Raw genomic sequence first — 17,689 nt, forward strand, 5'->3', positions numbered from 1 at the left:
TACTGCCTGACATACACTAGGTGTTTAACATACATACTGAATGACTAAAGCAACAAAAAAACAAACCTGTTGCCAACAAGTTGATTCTGATTCAGATTGACTAATAATCCCTTTTAGTTTATATGCAACCCCATCTGTTGTAATATGCTAAAAATGGCGTACTTCTCTTCTTTAATATCCTTGAAAGGTGACTTAGTGTTTTCTCGACCTTTATTTCCTGAACTCATCCAGAATAACAGACAGTGGATGGATGAGTCAATTTATTTCCACACACCTCCCTCTTCTTCCCTATGATTATTCCCCTTCACACTTATCTTCCCTTAATCTACTCTCAAAGCATCCAGAATCACAGATGGGCTCATGAAACCATGGAGAATTGAAATGTGGCTATTATGCTGCATTCCCTCCAACACTTGATGACCCAATATTTGAAAGTGCTCCCAAATATTATCCAGAAAGTCACATTAGTGAAAATGAAGAATAGCAAGACATAACTACCACATTCTATGACCTATATATATATACTTTACTTATACTTAACATATTCATATAATTTATTACAATATATTTATATCTCTATATTTGTATATGCACATTTGTATATAATATGCAAAATACCTATTAATGATTTTCTCTGTGTAGCTCATCAACTAATCTTTGAGGATAATTTATCTTATGGCACTAGACTAATGAGAGAACTGTATGAAGACTATTGAAGAGTTGAGATATGCTATTTCTTCCTCAAATTGTCTAACAAATAGTGTTAGAATCAATGAAGTAAGAGAGGGAGGAAACTGAAATCTATTTGTTTTACAAGTAATAGGGTGTAAGAAAATCTGTTTCTAATATTTTTACTTGGAGGACTGGAACTACTTTGTGCATGTATTCAGCCCAGTACTAGTCCTAGTATTTTGAATTAGAAAACAGCAAAACCAAACCAAACCAAACTCACTGCCATCAAGTCGACTCTGACTCATAGTGACCTTTGTTGGGTTTCTGGGGCAGTAAATTTTTGTGGAAGTAGATTTCCCAGTCTTCCTTCTGTGGAGCGGCTGTTGGGTTTGAACCACCAACCTTCTGGTTATCAGTCAAATGCTTTAGGCACTATGCCACCAGAGAAAACGGCAAAGTGGGGGGGGGGAGATAGAGCAATTAATAGGCTAAAATGATCACCACTATTGTACATTCTTGTTTCATCTAGAAATTTCAATGTTATCTTAAAAGTGTTTTGATCTTCTAACAATTAAAATGGTAGTGAAGCCATTTAGAAATGCTACTCTCAGTTATCTGAGCATTAAAATTAAGCTAAAAAGCCTTTTGAGAAGTAATTAGTGATGTTTAATATTTTCAACAGTTTACGTAGTTGGTGTCAATATTTTCTACACTCTAGGACAATACAAACTCTATAGATGGTACTGAATTATTTTATGTCAAAATTTTTAAGTGCGTTTTTGGAATGAGATCATTTATATATGTAACATATTCACATAACATCTTTTGAAACAAATGAATCCGCTATGTATGTTTTTTAACCATTTTATTAAAGTTTTTAAAAGTCCACTTGAGCAGATAATATTTAGTAGGTGCAAAAAGGGCAGGGAGGCCACATGTTCTAACCTCCTCTAACCCAACAAGAGGAAGACAGAATCACCATCAATAGCCCAAGGCCTATTATTGCAAGGCCAGACATGCTGCCTCCCTCTAGCCCTTCTTCCCAAAGCACCCACCACCTCTCTCCTGGGTTTGATCATTCACTGCAGTGACCACACAGAACTCACAGATTATGGGGTTTATTAGGGAAGCACCAGGCTACAATTCAAGTTCAGGAAAAACGCTCAATCTCTCTCCCAGTCCATAGTCTCTCTCCTAACAGTCTCTCACAGTCTCTCTCCCAACAGTGAATGTCCCTCGGTGTCTCACTCAGCAATGTGTGTCTCTTGCATCTCTTTCCCAGCAGCGCGTGTCTCTTTCAGGAGCGTGTGTCTCTTTCAGCAGCACATGTTCCTCAGCCAGCAGTCAGAGAGAGACTTCTTCTACCTCTGGGAGGCCTCCTTTTGAACCCAGCAGAGTTACCAAACTAACCAATCATAACATCCGAATTCTAAGCACCTGAGAGCAGGAACCTCCCAAAACATTGTTTTGTGTTACCCCCAACAGAAATACCCCAGATGGATAACTTTACAATCAGGAGCTCCTCAGTGAGCTCACAGCAAATTCTACCACAGAATTTACAAAAACTTATGGCTAGAAAAGCCATACCAGGTAATTTACTACAGTGCAGTAGGAAAATATATTATCTTTTCTTTGTAAAAAAAGAAACTCAATATCAAAACCACAATTTTCCTTTTATAAAAATTCACAAAAGTGAGAATTTAATAAGTAAAACAACATAAAACTGATGATTCAGAATATTAAACTTTATTTAAAACTTGATAAAAATTAAATTTTATTGAAATATATTTTCTTCTGCTTTTTCTGTCTTCCAGATTACTTGACACTTTCTCAAAAATAAAACCAAAGCACAGCAGATTTTCTCTATGTTGAATCTATACCGAAATGTCTGTCTCTTTACATCAATAAATACTGTGAGAATTGCAAATTAGTTCTAATCATAGAAAGCAAATTAAATATTAAACATAAACAAAAAATTCTCATTTGACTTCTGAACTTTTCTCTTTAAATTCTTTCTCTCATATGTTCAAGATTTTTCTCATACATTGTAACTAAAAATTTCATCTCTATTTTTCTTGGTCTTTTGGCAGTAGTTCCCACTCTTTTAAACATCTGAGTGAGAATAATGAAGTATGTCTAGAAGAAATGTCAAAAAATTAATGATGGATGGCTTATTTATAAATATTTATGATATAGATTGAATACAAAGAAGTAAAGAAAGGTCATGCTGCGAATTATGGAGCCTTTCATTTAAAAAATGTTTATAGCTAAGCAGAGTGACCTCCCAAATTTCATGAAAATCATTTCTATCACTTGACCTTGTGGTATACCTTTAAGCAGAGAAAATCAAATTGAGTTGTTTTCTTTTGGGGATGGGTTGTCCAGGGTTACAGACAGAATTTGATGAAAGAAGACTTCAAATATCTGAGAAGTCCTGACATTTCCAGTGAAAATACCTCTTTAGAAGAATCCAATTCTTAGCAGAATTTTAGTCACTCATGTTGCCGTAGAATTAGGTTATGTTGTCATCCAGTGATCTCCATAGAAAAGAGGTTGTTTGTATGTCTCTCTACATGTTAAACTGATGACATCGTTAATAAAATGGCCTTTATTGTTGTTATATGCCATCGAGTCAGACCCTACTCATAACCACCCTTCCTTGGGTTTCCAAGGTGGTATTACTATGGAAGTAGATTGCCCACACTTCCTTCTGAGAAGTGGCTGGTGGGTTTGAACCACCAGCCTTCTGTTTAGCAGTCAAGTGCCTTAGGCACTATGCCACCAGAGCTCCTAAAATGGCCTTTAGAAGACAACGAAGTATTCACTGTAACATAAACTACATATCTCATATTTGATGAACAAATAAAAAGCAAGCACAAAGGAGATACTTTGTAGACCATATTTGAGCTATAAGGCATCCACGCGGTACTGTGCCATGTGCTTAGCAGCCATTTTGTCTGGTACCGGTTGATGCTAATGAAAAGGCTGTTTGAAGACCTTTTGTTTCTCATACTAAGGAGTCATGCCACCCAAGTTCATCAGCAGTTGCTGGACAATCCACAATGGTAATAGGTGTCATTTTGGAAGGTTTTTTCAGAAGAAGAAACATTTAAGGATCTTTGAATAGTAGTTGAATAATTCCACTGAGCTAGGAAATTTGAATAGGATCACTTTATATAACTCATCTATTCTTAGTTGTTGCTCTTTTATATCAGTTTTGCATATATTTAAAGGCATTTTTTAGCCTTACAGATATTTTTACCATTCTGGAGCTCTGGTAGGGTAGTGCCTAAGGCACTTGACTGCTAACCAGAAGGATGGTGGTTCAAACCCACTAGCCACTCCTCCAAAGGTTGGGCAATCTATTTCCATAGTGATACTGCCTCAGAAACCCAAGGAGGGGTCACTATGAGTTGGGTCAAACTGAATGGCACATAACAACAACAAAAACAGAGCATATTATACATGATTCCTGTTGTTGTTGTTGTTAGCTGCCGTCAAATCATGTCTGACTCATAGTGAACCTATGCACAGCAGCACGAAACACCATCTGGTCCTGCTCCAGCTTCATGATCCTAGCTATACTTGAGCCCATCGTCACAGCCACTGTGTCAATCTATCTTGTTGAGGGCCTTCCCCTCTTTCTTTGACCCTCCACCTTACCAAACATGACATCCTTCTCCAGGGAATGGTCCCTTCTGACAACATGACCAAAGCAAGTGAGATGTAGTCTGTCCATTCTCACTTCCAAGGAGCATTCTGGCTGCACTTCCTCCAGGACAGATCTGTTAGTTCTTTTAGCAGTCCATGGTACTTTAAGCATTCTTCTCCCGCACCACAACTTAAAAGCATAATTCTTCTTTGGTCTTCCTTATTCATTGTCCAGCTCTCACATGCATACAAGGCAGTTGAAAATATCATGGCTTGTGTCAGATGCACATTAGTCCTTAAGGAGATATCCTCGCTCCTCAGCACTTGAGAGAGGTCCCTTGCAGCCAGCTTCCCCAGTGCTGTATGTCATCTAATGTCCTGACTGCTGCTTCCATTGGTGTCAATTGTAGAACTAAGCAATGTGAATTCCTTGACAACTTCAATCTTTTCTCCATTTATCATGATGCTGCTTATAGGTCCAGTTGTGAAGATTTTTGTTTTCTTTATATTGAGATGTAATCCATACTGCAGACTGTATTCTTCAATCTTCATCAATAAGTGCCTCAAGCCAGCTTTACTTTTAGCAAGCAAAGTTGTGTTGTCAGTGTCTTGCAGGTTGTTAATGATTCTTCCTCCAATCTTAAGGCCACATTCTTTTTCACATAGTTTAGCTTCTGATAGTCCAGATTACTTGCTCAGCATACAGATTGAATAAGTATGGGGAAAGGATACAACCCTTACACACTCCCTTCTTGATTTTAAACAATGAAGTGTCCCCTTGTTCTGTTCGAACAACAGCCTCCTGGACAATGTACAGGTTTCTCATGAGCACAATCAAGTGTTCTGGAATTCCTATTCTTCTCAATGTCATCCACAATTTATTATGATCTGCACAATCAAAAGCCTTTCCATAGTCAATAAAACAAAAGTAAACATCTTTCTGGTATTCTTTGCTTTGAGCCAAGGTCCATCTGACAACAGCTATAATATATATCCCTTGTTCCACGTCCTCTTCTGAATCCAGCTTGCACCACTGGAAGTTCTCTGTCAATATACTGCTGGAACCATTTTTCAATTATCTTACTTGTGTATGGTATTGTTTTATAATTTCCACATTCTGTAGGATCATCTTTCTTTGGAATGGGTACAAATATGGATCTCTTTCAGTCATTTGACCAGGTAGCTATTTTCCAAATCTTTTGACAAAACCGAAACATCTCAGTGAGTATTCCGTCAATACATGGAGTTTTGTTCCTCACCAATTCCTTCAGTGCAGCTTCAACTTCTTCCTTCAGTACCATTGGTTCTTGATCATATGGCACCTCTTGAAATGGATGAAGATCTACCAATTCTTTTTGGTACAGTGACTCTGTGTATTCCTTCCATGTTCTTTTGATGTTTCATGCATCATTCAATACTTTGCCCATAGAATCTTTCAATAGTGCAGCTCGAGTCTTGAATTTTTTCCTCAGTTCTTTCAGCTTGAGAAATGCCTAGCGTGTTTTCCCTTTGGTTTTCTAACTCCATGTCTTTGCACATTTCATTATCGTAATTGGCTTTGTCTGCTCTATCTACTCTTTAAAATCTTCTGTTCAGGCTCTTTTATCTCATTATTTCTTCCATTTGCTTTAGCTACTCTTCGCTCAAGGCCAAGTTTCAGAGTCTCTTCTGACATTCATTTTGTTCTCTTGCTTTCTTCATGGATGATGTTCTTCATGTTCTCCCCCAATTCTTCTGGTGTTTGGTCATTGGTGTTCAGTGCATCAAATCTATTCTTTAGATGGTCTGTAAATTCAGGAGGGATATATTCAAGATCATATTTTGGCTCTCGTGGACTTGTTTTAACTGCCTTCAACTTCAACTGGAACTTATGTATGAGCACTTGATGGTCTGTTACACAATCACCTTCTGGCCTGGTTTTGGCTAAAGATATTGAGCTTTTCCCTCACCTCTTACTACAGATGTACTCAGTCTGATTCCTGTGTATTCTGTCTGGTGAAGTCCATGTGTATAGCGGCCATTCGTATTGTTGAAAAAGGTATTTGCAATGAATAGGTCACTGCTTTTGCAAAATTCTATCATGTGATTTCCATTTCCAGTATCATTTCTGTCACCAAGACCAAATTTTTCAACTACCAGTGATTCTTTGTTTCCACCTTTTATATTCCAGTCACCAGTGATAATTAACACATCATGATCACATGTTCTGTCAGTTTCAGACTGCAGAAGCTGATAAAAATCTTATTTCCTCATCTTTGGCTTTGGCAGTTGGTGCATATATTTGAATTATAGTCATATTAACTGGTCTTCCTTGTAGGTGTATGAATATTATCCTATCACTGACAGCATTATACTTCAGGACAGATCTTGAAACATCCTTTGTGATGATGAATGCCATGTCATTCCTCTTCAAATTGTCATTGCCAGCATAGTAGACCACATGGTTGTCTGATTCACAATGGCCAAATCTACTCCATTTCAGCTCACTAAGATATCAAACTTTATGTGTTCCATTTCATCTTTGATAACTTTCAGTTTTCCTAGATTCATACTTTGTACATTCAGTGTTTGTATGATTAATGGATGTTTGCAGCTGTTTCTCCTCAACGTGCCACGTTAGCGAATGGAGGTCTCCAAAGCTTTACCTTATCTATATCAGTAAGGCTGGTTCTACTCTGATGATGCAGCTCTTTCCAAGTCCTATTTTGAGAGTCTTCCGACCTAAGTGACTTATCCTCCTGTACTGTATCGTATAGTGTTTCCAGGCTATTCATAAAGTTGCATAGTAATGTATCATTGTTTCTCTGATATTCATAAGGTTTTCCCTGGCCAGTTCTTGAGAAGTGGATGACCTCCTCCTTCTTCCTAGTCTGTATCAGTCTGTAAGCTGCTGAAACCTGTGTACCATCTGTAACTCTGCTGGGTTTGAGACACTGGTGGCACACCCTTAAGTGTCTTAAGACTTAAGCCTTAAGACTCACAGCAACAAGCCACCACAGTAGGCCAAACTGACAGACAAGTTTACCTCCTTTAGCTGTTCAAAACCTCTCCACCTTCCCCTTACATGGATCTCTGCCTCTTTCCTGCCACTTGGGGGTGTGACCTTGGTCCCCAGCCTAACCTGGCTTCACTCTGTCCTGGGCCCCAGCCCCCAGCTTTTTCTTGATTGCTAGTGTTTCAAAATGTGTTTTTCCTATGAGAACATAACCCACCATTCATGTTTTCTTTCACTCACCCAAATTACAAGACAGAAGCTTTGTAAAAGGTTCTGAATTCCTACTGTTCCTAACCTGTCCTATTCTTTTTGCTGCAGTTTTTTCTGACTTTACCCCATTGTATAACAATCATTAAAAATATGATAAACTCTATCCTTGAAACACTGAAATGCAAATTTCTAAAAATACTTTTATTAACTTTTACTCAGGGAAAAACTATCAAGGCTGTTCTTCTAAAGCCTGTTTATAGCATTTCAAGTAAAATTTGGGTAATGGCTGTTCTGATGGTTTTGCTGGATAGTGGAGTCTGAGGATCTTGGAGAACTGAAAATGAGTTTTAAGTGCAAGGGTATAGTGGAATAAGCAAGAGAATACACTACTATTTGAAAGAAAATTATTTTAGTTTCATGAGATTGCAAATGATGTTCTTTAGTCCTTACTATTTCATAATCATGAAATCTTTTTATGTAAGTTATCATTATTTGATGATACATCCTCTCCTCACTTATTGACAGAGTTAGATTTCAAAGACTAGGTCAGTATGCGAAAACTGGCATCATGGGAAAATGAAGAATGAACACATCAGACCACAAAATGGGAGAGAACTACATTATTGTATAACTGTCAGATTACATCAGTACATAACTGCCACATTATATGAGTACATAATTTCCAAACTACTGAGAATCACGTCCCAGTCAAGTTGACACACATCCTTAATCATCACAGCCAGCATTATCCTCATCTGACACCTTAGAATTTGTTACTGGTACATGTACATAATTAATACACAGAATAGTCAGCAGACTTTTACTATTGCCATAAATGCAAAATGTTGGAAAATTATATTTGATAAATGAGGTGGTATGTATTTTATTTCTTTGATAGTACACTCTAAGAGTCTGTGTAAGAATCCCCCTTTTAGAAGTCACAGAAAGTAAACCATGCTCAGTTTTTTTCTGCTAAAGTGTCACTTGATCTTTACTATACTATCTCCCATATATGCAATGTTATTCAATGATGGCCTATCTTCACTTATTGTTAGGGTACTCATGGGGCAATAGAATATACAGATCTAGTTTTTCCTTCTGGAATATTTTAATGAGAAAATGGAAATATCATATAATTGAAAATAAAATGGAATCAGACTGACTAATCACATATAACATTTCTGTTCTTGGTTCCAGATAATTTTCCACTATCACATGTACGGAAATGGTATTGGGGCACTCACCTTGACCCAAGTATCAGTTTCAAACCAAATGAAGGTTTTACTTAATCTCACTGGAGAACAAGGCAATTTCTGGCAGAGGAAAGAACTATCACTGTTTGGTGATGAAGACTTTCAACTCAAATTTGAAGGCAGAGTTGGGAAAGGTCACCGTGGTGATATTTCACTTGATGACATTGTGCTCACAAGGAGTTGTCTATCATCCCACTCCATTAAAGAAGAACCAGCAGTGCCTCTTCCAACAGGTACATTTTTGTGTTTGTTTTGTGTTCTTGCAGGATGGAAGGTGAGAAACAAAGAACAAAACAGAAAACAAGTAAATAACATTAACACCTAGTAATTAATTGCCTCCATGAAGAATATTAAAGTATTTTTTTAATATCATAAAGTATCTTTCAAGTCTTTACTCTTACAAAAGTTTCTCCCAAGCTTCTATGTATTAACAGTGCCTGAATTCACTGTTTAATCAGCTTCCTCCCAGATCCCTAATATAAGAGAAGATGCCATTGTTTGCGTTCTGATTCAGAAATCGATCCTTACCACATATGCATTTGCTAATAAAGCATATGAAACTCAAGAGCAGAGTTATTCTATTTGCTTTATTGTTTTTAGCTTCAGGCACATTCCAAATTGAATAATTTAGTTCCTATTTTGAAATAGCTTAGATGATTGAATATGGCATTATATATTTTAACCTAAAACATCTTTTGGTAATTTGTCTAAAGAACTGTATTAAAATGTAGAGTTGGCAGAAGTTTAATAATATATAGAGTGACAATTTTGTAAGAAATAGGAAAAGCATGCACTGTTTTTAATCCCTATAATACATTGGAGGCATGAGATGAAAACAAATACAGTATATGTTATTAAAATTATAAAAAGACAAATTTGTGAAATGATATATGACAGATACTGATATTTACACCAAAAGTTTATTAGTGAAAAATAAAAATGACATTTCTTTTGTATCTAACTGTATCTGTCTAAAGAGAAGAAATGTACTGTATTAAGAATGATTTATTTTCTTTGGCTTTTAATATAGCGAGTGGAATGGGGAACATGACCATTCTAACTTTGACTTTCCCATTCATCTCAAGATGAGAGTTTTAATTTTTCTAAGAGGAAATTTCTGGATAAATGTTTCCCAGTTGACATTTAATTAAACAATCTCTTTGATGGACATCTTTCTAACACTAAATGAACAGTATAGAGGAAAACAAACGTTTCAAAAATATGTTGCAAAGATTCAATTCAAATGTTTTTAAGATACTTGAGACTAATCTTCTTTCCTGAAAAAAATCTGTGTCTTCCATTCTGTGTAGAAAGTTTAGGTCGGAGCTATATACTAGGCCTTTTGCAGTACAACTATTAACATTAATTTTTAATCATAATAAAAATTATCTTACAGCGTTCATTTAGTGAGAAGACCAAAATTTTATGTTGAACTACCTTAACATTTATTGAACACACACTAAGTAGGATGCAAGAGAAATAAAATTGAGTTCTTAATATCAGCAAACCAATCTTATTGTGAAGATTGACACTTTAAACCTGTGAAATCCTGAATAAAGTCATATTTTTAAAACCTTCATAAGGAAAATTAAAAATGATACACAAAGTGGCACCAATTATACATTAATTAACAAACTAAGAGCACATGGTAATAATGCAGGAGCCTTTAACATAGCCCTATGATATTTGAAATATCCACCGAGTCAGATCCAACTCATAGCAACCCCTGCTTGGGTTTCCGAGGCAGTATCACTACGGAAATAGATTGCCCAACCTTCCTTCTGAGGAGTGGCTGGTGTGTTTGAACCGCCAGCCTTCTGGTTAGCAATCAAATGCCTTAGGCACTAGGCCACCAGAGCTCCCTTATGATATTTGAAATATACAATTATAAATTTTGGTGAATAGAAACTAAGAATATCTACCTTCAAGCATCATTCAGTATGTTAAGGGGGATAAGAAAAATGCCCCAAATGACTTTGATGTTGGATATTAAAGCTCACTGCTATCGAGTCGATTCCGATTCATAGCGACCCCCCTTGAGTTTCCGAGGCTGTATCCCTACAGAAGTAGATTGAGTAGTATAAATGAGATGCTAGGCGAAACATACAAAACTTTATTGGTATGCAGAGAAGATGAAGACAGCATCCATTTGAGAGGACCTCCCTTGAGACTCATTTGTAGGATGATTGGGAGTTTGTCATCACACTTGCCACTGGAATTCATGGGAGACAAATATCCCTTCAGTTTGTCGGGCAAAAGAGACTATGTGTGAGCAAAGGTTGGATCACATAATGAACGTAGTAAGGTGAGCACTGTGAGCAGACCGCATATCATTGGAGAGTGTAAGGATAGTGCCTCACAGACTGCTTAATGGGCCATGCATGGGAAATTGGCTGATGCAGGCACCTAAAACAGTATTGTGCAATAATATTTCAAAAGAAACATGGAACTCAACTGGATTGAGTTGTATGTTATCTTTTTTTTTCACAAAATGAAATGACATTGAAAGTATATTGAATGGCCTTAGAAAATAAATAAGAAAAGGAAGAATTAATATAAAAAGAACAAAAGAGATCAGTATTAATTTCTACAAAATATTGCAACTTGAAAGGAATGACTGAAATAGAAAAATTCCAATAGAGGAAAAATATTGCCTTTATTTATGTTAACAGTATTCTGAAAATTAAAGTGAAATACTTTAATATTTACATAGCTATTTTAGTTGTGATGCTTACATTCAAAGGCATCAGATGGCGAATGAATACATATGGAATTCACTCCCCTATAAACTATTTGAAGGAGCTCTGGTAGCATAGTGCCTAAGGCACTTGCCTGCTAACCAGATGGCTGGCGGTTCAAACCCACCAGCCACTCCTCGGAAGGAAGGTTGGGCAATCCTACTTCCGTAGTGATACTGCCTCAGAAACCCAAGGAGGGGTCGCTATGAGTCGGGGCTGACTCGATGGCAAATAACAATAACAACGTCATAAACTATTTGAAGTACTGTGGTAGTTAAGGTTACGCGTCACCTTGGCTGGGCCTGGTTTTGAGTGGCTGGGCAGCTGAATGTAGTTAGTTATTCCCCATGGTGAGATTGGTAATCAGCTCTGTAGTGGAGTCTACTGGAGGAGCTGAGTAGCTGCCTTAGGGATGTGGTCTGTTTCCTGTATATATGGAGAAGTGTTGAGAAAGGTCTGCAGCTTTTTGGTACACTTGGACCCTACATGTGGCCTAGTTGTCGTTCACCAGTCTACCTTGTTGTCTGACAGTCTTGGAATTGTTAATGAACTTGCATCGGTGGCCTGCTATGTTGATTGGTAATATTGGGATTGCACCCTTTTACTTGTTGACCTTGGGTTTATCAGCCTCAGCAAATAGTAGCTGCCTGAGTGAAGAAGCATTAGAGCAAGAGACAGAACTGAAGGCCAAGGTCAAGGGGCCCCTAGAGCCTGGCACTTTGAACTCAGACTTCTAGCCTTCCAAACTGTAAGAGAATAAATTCCAGTTTGTTAACGTTGTCCTCCCATTTGTGGTATTTTCTGTTACAGTAGCACAAAGTAAACAAAACAAGTACCTTTAAATGAGTCTCTGGTATTAAATATACACATAGTCCTTGGTAAAAGTGAAATGCTAAACTTAATTTAAGGAGCCCTGGGTGGCATAACAGTTAAGTGCTTGGCTACTAACCCAGTGATTAGCAGTTTGAACCCAAACAGCAGCTCCATGAGATAAAAGACCTGGGGGCCCTTTTCCAAAAAATTACAGCCTGGGAACCACTATGGAGTAATTTTACTCTGCCATATAGTATCCCTATGAGATGGAATCAACTAGATGGCACACAACAACAACAAAAAAATGTTTATAGACTTGAACTATTAAATGATTCTGAAAAAACTATGACTTCATTATGGGTTCATATTAAAGGATGGAGTTTTAAAATTTAATTTTTGGTACGAGTATCCTGGTAGCATAGTGCCTAAGGCACTGGACTGCTAACCAGAAGGCTGGCGGTTCAAACCGACCAGCCACTCCTCGGAAGGAAGATGGGGCAATCTACTTCCGTAGTGATAATGCCTCGGAAACCCAAGGAGGGGTCTCTATGAGTCGAGTCCAACTCGACGGCACACAACAACAACAACAACAAATCCTTAATAAATAAGAAACTATACTGATTCCTTTGATCTTCATGAAAATTAGTGCGAGACAGTGAAGGGGCATTATGGATATATAATCAACATAGAAACATAATGTGGGTTGCAGATGTATGCCTTATATGCAATGTTAAATTTTACATTTTTTTTTTCATACTGTCTTTTAAACTCAAAGCACATCTCACTTTGGATTAACTGTGTTTCAAGTGCTTAATTAAGTGGTGGCTAGTGGACAGTACAGTGGATGAAGTAAATATTCTAGGACACGCTGTGGGTCTGTCTTTTTCAGGGGGCTTCCATTGGAAGGGTTGAAATTTGTGAATTCCCAATGATTGCAGTTGCATTTTTATTTAAAAAAGTACAAAAATTATTCCCTAACCCAATATGAACGCACTGGCACTATGTTCTCATGGGTTGGGTACTCCTCTCTGACTAGCTATGTGGTGTATAATTTATCCGAGACTCAGTTTCTTCATTGATCAAATAGAGAAAATATTATCTACTTCCTAGTTTCTTAGGCTCTTCAGAATTAAATGAGATAATTGCCCACATAATTAGTGAAGTTTAAACTCTGTCATAGGAGCTCTGGTAGCGTAGTGCCTAAGGCACTTGACTGCTAACCAGAAGGCTGGAAGTTCAAACCCACCAGCCACTCCTTGGAAGGAAGATGGGGCAATCTACTTCCGTAGTGATGCTGCCTCAGAAACCCAAGGAGGGGTCGCTATGAATCAGGTCCGACTTGATGGCAAATAACAACAACAACAAACTCTGTCATATTGTAGGCATTTATTATATAAAAAAAAAAAATCTCATTTTTCATAAGCCTATGTTTAGGATATCTTTAGCAATATTCTTCCAGTGGTGTAGACATTTAAGAGTAAGCCTCTGTTATTTGCATTTATTAAGAACATATTCTACAGTCTATTTTGGCAAAAATATTTTCTTGCAGAGATCACAACTATATAATTATTTTACATTGTATTATAATAATTCAATCTTATTATTTATTAAAAACATCTATAGTTAAATCTATGTGGTGTCTCAAGAACTGTGTGCATGTCTGCACATATGTGTGTGTATATGTGTTTGTATACCTTTGAAATGCTTAATGATTCTTAATTTCTCATTACTGCTAAAACACTTAATCATCTTGGACCTTTCATAGATTGAACAAGGTTAAGTGGAATAACATTCCACAAGCAGTGTCAGCATCCATTAAACTTTTGGAAATGATTATAGTTCATGCAGACTTTTCATGTATATTCATGTGCATAGGCTTACAACTCCATCAAGTATAGGTTAAAGCAGAAAAAAAAAAGAGGAGTCAAAACATAAATATTTAGGAAGATGCAATTGAACTGAATCTGGAATCAGTGATTTTAATTAGTCAAAATAGACTCAGGGCTTTATTAGCAAAAGTAATATTAAATTATTATTGAGTCCCTAGAAGTAATATTTAAGAGCTTATTTTGATGGCAATTTTGCTAATTGCTACATGATGAAGGATAAAAATAATTTTTTAATGAATTTTAATAAGAAAAGACAACCAAGACTCCTTGTCTAAATGTCCATATGTAAATTAAGCCACTATCTTGTTTTCTGCATTATTGGTAATTATTAATGAACTCTGGTAGCTTAGTTCCTGAGGCACTTGACTGCTAACCAGAAGGCTGGCAGTTCAAACCCACCAGCCACTCCTTGGAAAGAGTGTTGAGCAATCTACTTCCATAGTGATACCACCTCGGAAACCCAAGGAGGGGTTACTATGAGTTGGGTCCAACTCGATGGCAAGTAACAACAACAACAATTAATAAACTCTAAGTATAATGAGGGAGCTCTGGTAGCATAGTGCCTAAGGCACTTGAGTGCTAACCAGAAGGCTGGCAGTTCAAACCCACCAGCTGCTCCTTGGAAGGAAGGTTGGACAATCTACTTCCGTAGTGATACTGCCTGGAAACCCAAGGAGGGGTTGGTCGATGGCACATTAGAACAACACGACAACAAGTATAATGAAGACAAGATCAAGCCTCTTTTCTTTTTCTTTTTTTTTTTTTTTTATTTAATCCCCATAGCTGATTTCAAATAGGAATTACACAATCAATCTGTTTTGGTTTATAACACAAAAATCAACATTTGCCTAAAAAAAAAGTAAGGCAATAAGGGCTCAGTGGATTAGCTCCTCTTTGAGGATGCTCATTTCTCTGCAATATTTGGCAGTAGTTAAAATCCTGAGTTAGGAAAGTCTGACTGATTGTTCTTGGCTGTATAATTTAGTGGACAAAATGTTTAGTGGGTGCTTAGTTCATGGGTCCTAAGGTTTCAAGACCTGAACTTGGAACTTGGCTCTGATCATTACCTGGGATGTGTCTCTAATTGTTGTTTTATTCATTTCTAAAAGTGAGATTCTAGAAGTCTGCCTCTGAGTGATTTGAAAAAGTAATTGCGATAATAATATGTAGCACATCTTGAACAGTGCCTGGTATGTGGTTAGTCATCTGTAAGTGCTACTTTCTTTTGTTTCTGTCCCTTCTCTTTTCTCTGGTGAGAGTAGGAGCTTAAATGGTACATAGGTTAAAATGTTTTAGAAGCATACTGTACACTTGATGTTTTTCTTTGCTCATGTTCCATCTGTTACTCAATGAAAGGGTTCAGACAACCTCTGCTGCTCCTGTTCTTGCCAAAGAAATTGTTCTCCCAAAACCTCAAAATATCTGGTCGAGCTCTGGTAGCATAGTGGCTAAGACACTTGCCTGCTAACCAGACGGCTGGCGGTTCAAACCCACCAGCCACTCCTCGGAAGGAAGGTTGGGCAATCCTACTTCCGTAGTGATACTGCCTCGGAAACCCAAGGAGGGGTCACTATGAGTCGGGGCTGACTTGATGGCACATAACAACAACAACAACAATCTGATATTTTAACTTATGATTAATAATAAGAAATGGAGAAGAGTCACAATAAGGATGCAAATGGGGAATTCATTAGTCATAGCAGTGACTAATGAAAGAGGAGACAAAGAGATTAAAGTGGCTTAATGTTCTAAATCTTGAGATCCTTGTAACATAATACTGGGATTCACAAAACATGATAACTTGGTTGAGCAATATCTGGGTGGATAATATGCTAGAAGTTCATTTTTAAATGAATAAACACATTCCACAAAATATTTTCCTAGTTAATGTTTTCTTAATAGAGCACCTCTTGGTTTTTAATAACCAGACATCATCAACTGTGTATATTTCTCTTTACCATGTTTTCTTGGCTAATATTTATATTGGAAAAATATATATTTACATCACCCAAACTCACTAGAATATATTTAGCACCACATTCATAGGAAAAATATAAATAGCTAGACAGTGCCGCTTTGAAAATTTCATGGAATGGCAATACAGAAGCTGTTTATCCCAGATATTTTTGTGGCTAGAAGAAGCACCACAGCATTGCATTCAATAGCAGGCATTATTTTATTGTGCATTTGTCCTGAATATGTGTCTTCATTGTCATATATATAGGCACATTTTTGTCTGGTGTTAAACAGTGATTCAAGCTAGATATTGAGAAAGTATTAAATAAAGTTGTGAAGAGGAGAGCAAAACAAGTGAAAAAAATTGCAACGAAGGAGAAGATAAAAGAATAAAGCTTTTTTTTTTTTTTTTTTTGCAAAGGAGGGCTAGCTTTTAAGAGATAAATGAAAAACTAGTGGAAAAGCCCTGGAAATGTTTCACTGAAGTTGCTTCTGTTTTCAATGTGATGGAATGGTGGATAGCTTTAGCCAGCACTTGGACGTGTGACACTTGAGATGTGAATGGCTCTTTGAATATGAAAGGTTCTATTTCTTTTTTCTGCCTAGGCCTTTTGAAAAAGTATCTGTTTCTTTTCATGAATATAACAATTCATAGCCTAACTCAATAGTCTATACTACTTCTTTTAAATTAAGAGATTTTTCTGTAATCCTTCTCCTTTTTTAGCATGTTTGTCTCAAATGTAACAGATAAATGACTTCCCAGCCCATCTCTTCCTCATGTTCCACATTTGTCTATGCCAATAGCAATATTTTTTACAAATCATCTTCCTTCCTCTAGTCTGAGCTATTCTAAATCAAAAATCACATAAACTGTTCTACTCTGAATAGTGAATTTTTCAGGACATGCTAGCCAATATTTTCAGAATATTTAAAAATAGTTTTGGATGTAACACAGTAAGTAATTTCATAAATACTTAGTCAGCAGCTCCCATATTATTTATTGCATTCATCAATTTCAAGATATTTGAAGTCATTATATGAAAAAAATATATAGATTCTGAGTAGAAAATAGTAGTCATGCTGCATATTATTAATCACATTACATATTATCATACTGCATATTGGCTCACATTGGCATACATTAATTTAAAACTTTTTTGTTGTTGATATAACCAATGGATTTTGAATTTAAAATTGATTCCTTTACATATCTTTATTACTGAATGATTTTTTTTACAGGTTTACTAAAAAATTAAGTACTTCTATTTAAACATTTTTTTTTTTAATTTTAATTCACTTGATTGGAGTTGAGGTAGCAGTTTATTTGAACATCAACAAACATCTTCCTCTTCTGTCTTGTAGTTATAAAAATCCCTATATTTATATAGGTACCTAGCCAAACAGAATAAACACTGTACTTTGTAAGTTTAGACTATGGTTAAATTTTGGCCTATGGAGTATAAACAGATATTGTATTAAAATAGTGTTGTTGTTGTTGTTGTTGTTGTTGTT

At 36.5% G+C, this 17,689-nt stretch overlaps 1 protein-coding gene across 1 annotated transcript in view; it reads left to right on the forward strand.

Annotated features, from left to right (window-relative positions):
- The window catches only part of MALRD1 (MAM and LDL receptor class A domain containing 1), a 1,363,654-nt gene that overhangs the window by 577,010 nt on the left and 768,955 nt on the right, over positions 1 to 17,689 (forward strand). Inside the window, exon 26 of the mRNA XM_007936352.1 lies at positions 8,726 to 9,014. Coding sequence (XP_007934543.1) covers positions 8,726 to 9,014 — 289 coding nt within the window. The remainder of the gene's footprint in view (positions 1 to 8,725; positions 9,015 to 17,689) is intronic.

Source organism: Orycteropus afer, unplaced genomic scaffold (genome assembly GCF_000298275.1).
Source record: "Orycteropus afer afer isolate SDZICR_OR568_19922 unplaced genomic scaffold, OryAfe1.0 scaffold00035, whole genome shotgun sequence".
In the NCBI taxonomy this organism is placed as follows: Eukaryota; Metazoa; Chordata; class Mammalia; order Tubulidentata; family Orycteropodidae; genus Orycteropus; species Orycteropus afer.